At 40.6% G+C, this 11,892-nt stretch overlaps 1 protein-coding gene across 1 annotated transcript; it reads left to right on the top strand.

The window, feature by feature from the left end:
* Nucleotides 1–7,691: 7,691 nt before the first annotated feature.
* On the top strand, nucleotides 7,692–10,756 carry LOC143018813 (compound eye opsin BCRH1-like). Its single transcript, XM_076174389.1, has 7 exons — nucleotides 7,692–7,917; nucleotides 8,036–8,227; nucleotides 8,706–8,900; nucleotides 9,678–9,886; nucleotides 10,232–10,336; nucleotides 10,441–10,563; nucleotides 10,658–10,756. The coding sequence occupies exons 1-7, from the start codon at nucleotides 7,692–7,694 to the stop codon at nucleotides 10,754–10,756; spliced, it is 1,149 nt and encodes a 382-aa protein (XP_076030504.1).
* The last annotated feature ends 1,136 nt before the right edge of the window (nucleotides 10,757–11,892 follow it).

Here is an 11,892-nt window from a genome sequence, read left to right as displayed (position 1 = left end):
TAAAGTTGTCTAATCGTTTCATAAAGCAACTGATACTTTCAGCGCTTACTACAGGGTTACTAAGTTTATTCCATTCGTCGACCACCCTATTAGTAAACCAATTCTTGCCTGTAATTCTAATTTTGTCCTGTTTATAACCATTACTGCGAGTCCTGCCCTGTTGTTTTAATATGATGACCTTGTTTGCATCACCTTTGTTAAAGCCTTTAATGCACTTGAACACCTCTGTTAGATCACCCCCGCACTCTGCATCTTTCCAGAGAGTGTAAGTTAAGGTACCTTAGCCTCTCTATACCAAGCTTTGCATGTTTTGTACAAACAGTAGGTTTTTTTCACTTTGATCGTTATACCAGCGCTAGTTGGCAGTTCGACAGAAAAAATAAATAGACGAAAAAAAATTGCTGGTTTTTATTCTATTTTGATTTCGGGTTTTCCAACATCGATTGGCCCGTAACCCAACTGTGGTGATCAGTTCTTCGTAATGGTTTCACGTGTTGTCTAATCGTTCTGCAAAAAATTTCAATTGGAGACATTACTATTTACTTGTTTGTTTATCTTTTAAGTATACGTATGCATTTATTTTATCATTATTCATATTATCATAATTACACTTATTTATTTATTTCATTAATCATTAGTATATATATTTTTTCACATCCGACCTAGTTATGGACCAAAAGTTCCTGTCGGCATGCTCAGCCTTTATACTCTGTATGTCAAATGCCTAAGTTCCTTCCGGGGCAGCCTTTCTCAGCCCGGGTTCCCCGGAACCCTAAGGTTCCGCAAAAGGTCGCTAAGGGTTCCGCGAGAACAAGTGAGATAAGCTAATGCACTTTTGATTTTTTATTGAATTTCATATACGTAATATAATTAATCACGCACGACATATTCTTGGTTATTGTAATAATGTAACACAGACACCATCCTATCTAACCTATTATTACGATGAAAATAAAATGAGAAAGATATGGTTTATGTTTTTTTTTTGAGACATGCAATTTATTTTAAAGGTTACACAAGATAAAAAGGTTCAGAAACGCTGTTCTGGAGCGTCTCAGTTCCGACTCTTGGATTCTCTACAGATCGGCCGTTAATAAACAGAGATCGAGGTCACTACAACACACAGAAGCTTATCACCTGTTCACGCTGGCTGTATGAACCACGCAGAAACCGCGGCGGTTCAAAATGCTAGTGTGAACAGGGTCTTAAGCTTGGTCTTCGGAGTGATGCTTTTGTCTCGTCACATAGGTCGCCATTTTGTTAGTTCTGAGGATGATTTCTAGTTTTGATATATCTTCGCTGTTTACCCACTTAAGTATTGCTCCTTCGGACTTCGGAACAAATGAAGTATGGTGAAAAGATCATTAATATTTTGCCTACTAGTGAAGACAAACGAGATCTATAAAGTGATTGTGTGTGAGAGTTAGAGATATAGAGGTAGAGAGAGAGAGAGAGAGAGAGAGAGAGAGAGAGAGAGAGAGAGAGAGAGAGAGAGAGAGAGAGAGAGAGAGAGAGAGAGAGAGAGAGAGAGAGAGAGAGAGAGAGAGAGAGAGAGAGAAAGAGAGCGTGTGTGCGTATCTGCACACTTGCGCACACCAAAGATGGCAAGTGCTTTATTTCAAATAATCACTGATGCGGATAATGTACTTCTAATGCCTTGCCTCTCACAGATTTGTGAAGGGTGTATAAATTTTTATTGTCTATCATATTAGCAACAAAGAACTCACCTAGAAATGCGTACAGTTCGCAAAAGAATGGAGAGAACATCCAAACTCCACCTTGGAAACAATTGTGGATGTAAGGTGGAAACTGAGTAACTTGCATGCCAAAATCACTGAAGGCCAAATTGAAGACGAGCATGTTTGCGGGCGTCTTCAAGGTTTTGTTCTTCATGATCAAATGCATCACCAAACAGTTTCCTGGGAGTAAGAGAGAGAGGTACCATCAAACACTTCTCATACCCAAAAGAAAACATAAGTGGACGAAAATATGTATTGATGAGAAACTCATACGTCACCCCTTTCTCGCACTCGATGCTTACCTGTGACTGAAAATATGAAGAGGAAAATATAGATCACGCCGAGGATGTAGTGCCACATGGGGTTGACTGGAGGGTAGTTGCTCCAGTGATTGTGTATCATGTGTCGGATCGAGTCTGGCACTATGTCCACAACGGTGACCCCCTTGGGGTATCCAAACGAGAAGTCGTGGGCCCCATAAGCCATGGCACGTGGACCGGTACCGTTGAACTGAGCGCGAGAAGGGTCCATCGTTATAGACTCTGAAACAAAGAAGTTCATCAAAATAGGTCTGAAGCCATTTGAGCCATACAAAAATAAAACAACCAAACACAATACACCATAGACAATCACCAAATGAACACAAAATATATGTAGTTTCCACCAAGCAAAACCCACCGTATCCCACACCCATCAGACTCCAGAAAACGACTATAACACGACATAGAACGCCATCTCCATACACTAACCCAATCACATCTACACGAACAGATATGTACAAACAAATGGTAGTAACTAGTATGAAGAACAAACATAATATATAACATTTGAGGAAAGTATTGGGTTGATATTAAATATCACGATGGTTAGTTAAGTGTGGGGGTATATATGAGAATGTTATATTATTAAACTGCAGTAATTTTGGGGGGATATTCATGCAGTGAAAAGTGTGTATGATATAAGGGGCTGTGTTTTGAAAAGGTTAATTTTATTTAAAAAAATGTGGAGATACATTTTTTTTTTGTGAGAGAGAGAGAAAGGTGAGAAAAGTGGAGTCCGTTGAGAAAGATTGAGGAAGTGTGACATTCACGAAGAATGTGGGATATGATCTGAAGAATACAGCAAGTACACGAAAGGATTTTGTCACCAAACATGAGAAAACCATGGGTGAAACAAAAATATGTTTTTAATCTCGCATCGGTGCAGTCTAAGAGGTCAGTACGAGTATGTGGTGGTTGGAAGAGGGTTGAGGGCGAACATGATAGTCCTCAGGTGATTTATCGGGTGCTGGCACCACCGTTTTTCCCACAAGCCTAGTAGAACTGACCAGAAGATTGGGTAGGTAGATGGATGAAAGCGTAGAATGGAATCGATGCTGCATCCCGAGTTGCCTTGTCGGCTAGTTCGCTGCGGGGAACACCAACATGAGAAGGTGCTCGACAAAAGGACATTGATCTGAATTGGGAAGCAATTCGAATGGATAGCATGGGTCAGTGCATGGCAGGAGTACGGAACAGAAAGAATTTTGAGGGGGCTTAGTGAGGCAGAAATGCTTATAAGTGGCGGATGAGGGAAGTAAAAAGTAAAGTGTACAGTGGCAAGAAATGAAAAGAGTTCAGAGCTGAAAACTGATGGGGAGTGGAGAGATCCAAATTCTGTCAAGGATATATGGGTGCGCAACCTACTCCGCGATCAGAACAATAGCTACCGGCATAAATGTGGACGATAGAAGGACGAGAGGATCTTTTTCTTTTCCTATTGACGTTTCCCATTTCCATATGTGGTCGCCGTTCCTCGCTAGTCGTTTCCACTGGTTTAGGTCCATCACCTGCTTCTCCTCCAGATGTTTCTCCTTAAGGTCATTTCTCATTCTGTCCTTCCTGCGCAGCTTGGGTCTCCCTCGCCTGCATCTCCCATGTACCTCCATCTCAATCACTCTCCTTCCCACGTAGTCTTCATCTCTTCTCTTCACATGGCCGAACCAATGTAATCTCCTTTCCTGCGCTTTCACCGACGCCTCCACTACTTTCACAGTATCGCGGATCCTGTCATTCTTTATCCTATCCAACCTCGTCACCCCACACATCGACCTCAACATCCTCATTTCTGCGACGTCCAGCTTCCTTTCTTGTACCTTTTTCAGTGCTCATGTCTCCGCTCCGTACAACAACGCTGGTCTCACTACTGTCTTGTACACCTTTCCTTTTACTCTGGCACTTATCTCTTTGTCACATAGCACACCTGATACTCTCCGGTAGAAGAACGAGAGGGTAAATAAGAAAATCCTCTAGTCGGGTGATGGTAAGTGGTGTCTAGTTTTTCGAAAGTGCGACTAAATAACACTGTAAGGGAGCAACTAGAGGGGCTGGGGAAGCCGTTGAAACTGAGATGATGGTGCCAGTTATACCCACAGTGGATATTAAGACTGCAATTGTGTCAAATAAACGGGCACAGAAGAGACGAAGAGTACAAGAAAATTGGTGTAATGGGGTTGTTCTTGATGTGAAAAATATATTTCACTGATAACAAAGAACGATAGATGTCAAAAGGGAAATATCGTTTCTGCCTATAAACTTGTGGCAAGAGTACTTGCGGAAATCTCTACTTCAACTGGGAGGAGTACAATAGGTAAACAGTAAAGATTAAGCACATTAAGCAGATTTGAGTGTGGTCTTCACAATAAACTCGGGGCACACAATTACAGATGAGGCAACTTAATCCTGCGTTACTCCTTCGGGGGAAAATATCATTGTTTATACTACGGGGTGTCTAGACAACCCCAATGCAACATACTAGCATACTAGCTGCCCACAGATACGAACTATGAGTATCTGATGTTGAGGTCCTTTGGTGGGAAGTTGAGGTCGCAATCAGCTTCCTCCATCTCTCCGGTGTTGTAATTCAGTGGCGCCGTGAGCAGACCAATAAATACTTGGAGGCCACAGATCCAACAGAAGAAAAGGGAGGTAGAGGACAACTGCTGATATGAGGAGCTTAAACTTGACGGAGCCGACACTTCACACTGAATAGCCATGGCAAGTGATAATCACTGGTGGCTGAGATCGAAGCCCAACACGCTACAAAAGTAAACGAAGAAGCGTTCTGTAAAACTGAAAACGTGAAACTTGTTGAGGGAAATACCTTCGTCGTTTGGTTCGTATAAGTATGGGAGGGTGGAACGGTCCCAATGGTTTGAGTTTCCTCAAAATGGCTTCAACAGCTGTTGGAGTGCATCACTTATATATTGTCACTTAGTAGTTATTGGATCATCCTGCCCTCTCAAAGTCATAACACGAGCCAGTTTATGCGTTATGACCGTAAGGGTTCCGTGTAATAGAGCAATTAACCAAGAAAATATGTGCTCACATAGACACACACGCATCCACACACACACAAAAAAAAGAAGGAAAATGTATGGGTTGATCGGATTTCAATAGAGATCGATGTATTTGTTCCATGAGAAATGGCCACAAATAATCACAGAATAGATAAGAATGGAGAGGATGAAGTTCCGCGTAATACATCACTATTGAGGTTCTTACAGCATAGACTATTGAGGCTCATGAACTACAGTTACAGGGATAAGTACAGTTGTAGGGATATATAAATGCCCGTTACGCGCTGTAGCGTATACACGAATACTATACACTAACTGCGTCATTACCTGCGCAGTGTTTGTGTTATCTGTGTTTACAAACATGTAACGTCATTGGTTAGTAATGTGATGAATGTCTCAGATTTCTGTACAGTGATATTTTGTATATTATGTATTTTGTACATTGGTATTCTTTATATTATTTGACTTAGGTAACCAGCTTAATCTGGCGATTTCTTTTTCATTCCTGTCACTTAACATTGTTAACACCTCACCAACTGACCTAAATGTTTGGGTGAGTCCCTTTTTTATAATTAGTGGAACATTATCTAATATTGTAGTTCTTAGTCAATGTGTCTAATATGCTACATTTTGTTAGTTGTGTGTACGTGTGTGTGTGTGTGTGCGCGCGCGTACGTGCGCGCGCGTGTGTTATTTTGTGTGTCTTTTGTTTGTGTGTGCGGGTGTTTTTGTGCTTGTGTGTTGGTTTGTGTGTGTATTTACCTAGTTGTATTTGGCTAATTTTATTTTGCGGGAAGGGGAGCTATGCTCGTGGTGTCCCGCCTTTGTATCTCGCAGTGTATGTTGGTGTGTTTGTGTGTGGTGTTTGTGTGTGGTGTTTGTGTGTGGTGTTTGTTTGTATGTTTGTGCCCTAGACAAACCATCTTCCCTGAGTGACTTATGAATCTGTTTTTCCTAAAAAAGCGTAGACTCAGAGGTGACTTGATACAGGTATTTAAGATTCTAAAGCGAATTGACATCAAAAGTTACAAAATTCTTACACTGAATGAGAATCCGACAAGAAATAATGGTCTCAAACTCAGAAAATAGATTTGATTTGGAAGTGGGTAGAAACAACTTCGCCAACCGTGTAGTTAATGAATGGAAAAAACTTCCTGCAGAGGCAGTGGAATGTAGTTCAATTCGAAGCTTTAAGATTCGTTTAGATAAAAATTTAAGCAAGATGCTGTAATGACTGCCATTTATTTTATACTATTTGATTATTTGTTTATTATTTGTCTATTATTTGCTTGATTTCCATTTATTATTATTATTCATTTGTCAGTTTATTATTATTTACTCTTTACATGTTTATCACTTAACTATACCTACCGTATGTATTATTTATTTATAATTTTTATTTTATTCTATTTCTATCGTTTATATATATGTGTATATATGTGTATATATATGTATATACATATGTGTATATATATATATATATATATATATATATATATATATATATATATATATGTATTCCGCATCCAACCTAGTTATGGACCAAAAGGTCTCCTGCCGGCATGCTCCTCCTTTGTAATCCTTTGTGTGTGTGTGTGTGTGTGTGTGTGTGTGTGTGTGTGTGTGTGTGTGTGTGTGATAGTATATTTTGGTGGTTATTTGCTTTCTCATATAATATTGTTAATTAAGGGATGTGGTACTTTCAGCAGTTAAAAACGTTGATCTTATTTTCCGCTTTATTACACGCAATCCTTGCGGTCATAACGCATGAATTGGCATGGGTAATGACTGTAAGAGGGCAGGGTGATCCAATAACTACCGAGTGACAATATATAAGCGATGTACTCCAGCAGTTGCTGAGGCCATTTCGAAGAAGACCTTAAACCGGTAGGATCGTTCCATCCTCACAAACGTAACGAACCAAACGACGAAGGTATTTCCCTCAACAAGTTTCACATTCCCAATTTTCGGAATATTTCTTCGTATACTGCTGTAGCGTGTTGGGCCTCGATCTCGGCTACCATTGACTATCACTTGCCACGGCTTTCTAATGTAAGGTGTCGGCTCCGCCGAATCTAAGAGCCTCATAGCATAAACTCTACTTGACCTCCCTTTTCATCTGTTGGATCTGTGGCTTGTAGTAGTTATTGGTCTGCTTGTGTTGTGCAGTCTCCGAATATATGCGACTGTAAGTGAGGCATCCGGACAGTATGGGCATGTGTCATTTTTCGAGTTGCCTCCCCTGTGTTTGTGTCGTATAAGTTTATATTCAGAAAGTGGATATATCCCTTTTTACGTCCATCCTTCTTGGGTATTAAGGAAATCTGTTTTTCGCATCAAGAGCACTACCCCAGTTTCTCGTACTCTCTTATACTTTTCAAGGTTTGGAGAGATGTCCGTGCCGTGCACGTTCATTTGACAGGATTGGAAACTTAATATCCACTGTGGGTATAATTGGCAGTAATCTTCCAGTTTCACCAACATTCCCGACCCATCTGGTTTCTTCCATACAGCGCTATGATGACTTGTATTGTGTGATTTGTAGTCCATGTTGTTGTGTATCCAACGTGACTAGTGAGCCGTGACCATGAACCTCTTTGTTTCAGTCTATAACGATGAGTTCTAACGCTCAGTTCAACGGCACCGGCCCACGTGCCATGGCTTATGGGGCCCACGACCTCTCGTTTGGATACCCCAAGGGGGTCACCGTTGTGGATATCGTGCCGGACTCGATCCGACACATGATCCACGATCACTGGAGCAACTACCCTCCAGTCAACCCCATGTGGCACTACCTCCTCGGCGTGATCTATATTTTCCTCTTCATATTTTCAGTCACAGGTAAGCAGCGAGTGCGAGAAAGGGTTGACGTATGAGTTTCTCAGTATATATATCGTCCACTCATGTTTTCTTTTGTATATAAGTAGAGTTTGATGGGACCCTTCTCTCTCACTCCCAGGAAACTGTTTGGTGATGCATTTGATCATGAAGAACAAAACCTTGAAGACGCCGGCAAACATGCTCGTCTTCAATTTGGCCTTCAGTGATTTTGGCATGCAAGTTACTCAGTTTCCACCTTACATCCACAATTGCTTCCACGGTGGAGTTTGGATGTTCTCTCCGTTCTTATGCGAACTGTACGCATGTACAGGTGAGTTTTTTGTTGCCAATATGATAGACAATAAATTTTTCTACACCCTTCACAAGTCTGTGAGAGGCAAGGCATTAAAAGTACATTAACCGTATCACTTATTATTTGAAATAAAGCACTTGCCGTCTCTGGTGTGTGCGAGTGTGTAGTACGTACTAACGCTCTGTCTCTCTCCCTCTCTCTCGTTCTCTTTCTCTCTTTCTTTCGCTCTTTCTCTCTTTCTCACGGGTAGACACGTTACTGATCTTGTTTGGCTTCACTAGTAGACAAAACACGAATGATCTTTTCACCATACTTCATATGTTCCGAAGTTCGATGGAGGAATAATTAAGATGGTAAACAGACATGTACATTTTGAAATGTTTTCACAATATCTCTTCGGGCAATCATTTTTGAGGATTCGAGTCGTCACGACACCGTACATACGAAAATCAAATATATTCTTGCCATCAATAACACGATTAATTTTTTTCTTCAGGAGCCATCTTCGGTCTGTGCTCTCTGTGGACTCTTGCCTTCATTTCCTTTGACCGGTATAACGTCATTGTCAATGGAGTATCCTCTGCTCCGCTAACCAAGGGCAGAGCCTTCCTGTACATTATCTTCTGCTATACCTACGCAATCGGCTGGTCCCTTCCTCCCTTTTTCGGCTGGGGAGCTTACATTCCCGAAGGTAAGTGCGGCGAATTCATATCTGAAGGGAAGAACAGTGAATCTTGTCCAATTCACCGTGATGGGTAAATGAAGTTCTGATCTTTTGCCCTCTGATGTACTCTATTGTTGATTTTGGAACTCGCTTCATACTCGCTTTAACAAGGTTATACAGATATATATATATATATATATATATATATATATATATATATATATGTGTGTGTGTGAGTGTGTGTGTGTGTGTGTGTGTGTGTGTGTGTGTGTATTTAAAGGGTAACAATGTCTCTGGCCTAAATTCTAAAACATATCCTGACTTGCTTACCTACAAGTTACCTTTTCCTGGGAAATACCCTTGAAATCGTTGAAAATATCGATATAGGTTAAAAGACTGGATTTAAGACTCAAGAGTAGTAGTTCTCTTATTTTTTATTTGTTGTTTTCTCAATTTCAATTGTTTCAAATGTTTATATTTTCCCATTCATGCTGACAAAAAAATATGAGAAATTCTATTTGCCGCTGGGTTCTGAAGTGCCAATTGCATAATTTACATAGATACTTAGAAATTCATATTTTAAAGTAATATTATCAAATCCAAGACGACCATTAGAAACCATTTAAAGAAAATGACATCGTTTGTCTAATTATTCCATATAATTTGCACTTGCACAAAGTCTTCACAAGATTGAACAAAAGTTAAGAACCGATACTAGACGGGTTGCCTCTTCAAATGAAGATTTCTATTATTGGCATTGTTGATGATGATGCACCTATTAAAACTTTGATCTTCTTCGCACAGGTATCCTGGACTCGTGCTCTTTTGACTACCTGTCCCGTGACGTCAACCGTCGCTCGCACGGTCTTTGCCTTTTTACTTTCGACTTCGTCATTCCTCTTACCATCATTGTCTGTTCCTATGTTTTCATCGTCAAAGCTATCTTTGCTCACGAGAAGGCCATGAGAGAACAGGCCAAGAAAATGAATGTGTCCACTCTCCGATCCAACGCAGTGAGTTCCGATTTCTTATACGTAGTTCGAATGTAGAGGACTCCTATGCTATTTGGAGAGATAGTGTCTTCCTTTTTATTGTTATCTATCCGCAGGTAGTAACCACCATGATCAAGCATAATCTATCAAATTGGTACCTTACCATCACATTTGCAGTCTTTTACACTCCTCACTATCCACCCATATTTGGAGTAATGGTTACAATTCCATATATACTTTTGCCATGTGTAATCCCCTTTCCGCTTGTATGGATTGATCTCACTATCCAGCAGGACAACATTTGATTAATTACGAAGGTATTGTATTATCATGGTGACCTTATAGATTAACTTTGTTATTTGACAGGACTCCAATGCACAGTCAGCTGAGGTCCGCATCGCTAAGGTTGCAATGACTAACGTTGCCCTCTGGATTATTTGCTGGACACCCTATGCTGCAGTAGTTCTTCGGGTAATGTCATTTTTTACTGCGCCATCGTCTTTGGGTTTTCAGTGAATAGTTGATATAACCTTATTGATGTAGGCATAAGGCTAATTCCTTATTTTTTTTAATAGGGTCTGGCCTTCGACCAATCAGGCATCACGCCTCTGGTTTCCATGCTCCCCTCTCTGCTGGCCAAGACTGCTTCTGTCTACAACCCAATGATCTACGCCATGAACCACCCCAAGTTCCGACTGGTGAGGTTCATTTAGCTGTAACAAGTTTGTATATGTATTTGAGTGTATACTGCTAAACAGAAGCCCATCTAACTCTTTTGCAATTCCTCTCTAGGCTCTCCAGAAGACCCATCCTTGGTTCTGCATCCACGAGCACGAGGAGAAGTCATCTGATAATGAGTCGAATGCCACTAAAATGGAGGGAAAGGAGTAAACGACTTAAAAGCTTGAACAGATTTCTTCGGTCACAAGGTTTTACTGAATGGTCTATATGACGAATGCCATATAATTTTCCATCCTTCAACACAAAAATATACTGCAGAAAGAGGCTGCGAGGTTTCTATCTGAATGGTCTTAGAGACGAAAGTCAACTATGTAGTTTTAGTTTCCTTAACAATAATAAAAATGTATTAACAGAAATAATGTGTACTGACACAAACGAACGTCTCGAAATAAACGACTAATTGGATCCAAGGAATTTTTGTCTTTCAATGAAAACTCCTTTATCAATTAATTTACTCCTCTCTCTCTGCATGTGTTATTGTTCGCTGTGTTTCCTGGGCACCCTGTGTGTGAATATTCCGAGATCTTTATATATGGGTCTCGTGTGGGGTGACCATCTGTTATCAAGGGCGTCCTCAGGTGGTTGATAGATGAAGGCCTCCTGACAAAGAGGTTACAAGTGGATGTTTTGAATAAATAGTCGCAGAGCAGCCGACGCTGGAGCTACCAGGGAGCTGGGGTGTGTGACAAGGCAAAGGCAACGAAATCCTCACCTTTTATTCCAGGTGACTGCCACACCTTGGGTGGATAGCGCGTAATCCATCCTAGCAGGCACCGTGCTTGCAGTAAGCGATACCAAACAGATTTGGATTTCGACAATACAGTGTCAATTTTGACCATTTGAGGAGATATCTGAGTAAGCTTGGAACCGGCACAGGTGGTGATAAACTACTTGGGAATTCTCAAGTGAGGTCAGTAACGAGGTCAGCCCGGAGGCCATTAACGAGGTCAGCGATTTAGATAAATTATGCAGTACCCTAACTACTAGGATTTTGTGTTCCCAACAAAAAATTATACCCATTAGTAAAAATTAGGGCAAATACTAATGCATTCAAATGGATGATAGATAGGTTGAAAAATGATATCGGAGTAAGAAGAGGGCTTTATGCTTGAATGGAAAGGGGAGAAACACACGTCTAAATTAGATATAATAAAATGGCTAGACTGGTTAAAAAAACATGCCCAGAACAGAAGGTAACAATTGAAATCTAATCCAAAGGGCTATTTCCAATTCTATAGAAGGAAGAATAAGGAAAAATGAGTATTTATAAAAAAGAGGGTAGATGT

The sequence above is a fragment of the Oratosquilla oratoria genome, chromosome 35, assembly GCF_046742065.1.
Source record: "Oratosquilla oratoria isolate Oo_2021 chromosome 35, ASM4674206v1, whole genome shotgun sequence".
Taxonomy (NCBI): domain Eukaryota; kingdom Metazoa; phylum Arthropoda; class Malacostraca; order Stomatopoda; family Squillidae; genus Oratosquilla; species Oratosquilla oratoria.
Note: the sequence above shows the minus strand (reverse complement) of the source record. Positions and strands in the feature narration are given on the sequence as shown.

Coding starts and splice junctions, on each gene's coding strand:
- LOC143018813 (XM_076174389.1), top strand. CDS start 7,692: ATGAGTTCTAACGCTCAGTTCAACGGCACCGGCCCACGTGCCATGGCT. Junction 8,901..9,677: donor GGGAGCTTACATTCCCGAAG/GTAAGTGCGGCG, acceptor TTCTTCGCACAG/GTATCCTGGACTCGTGCTCT. Junction 10,337..10,440: donor ATGCTGCAGTAGTTCTTCGG/GTAATGTCATTT, acceptor TTTTTTTAATAG/GGTCTGGCCTTCGACCAATC.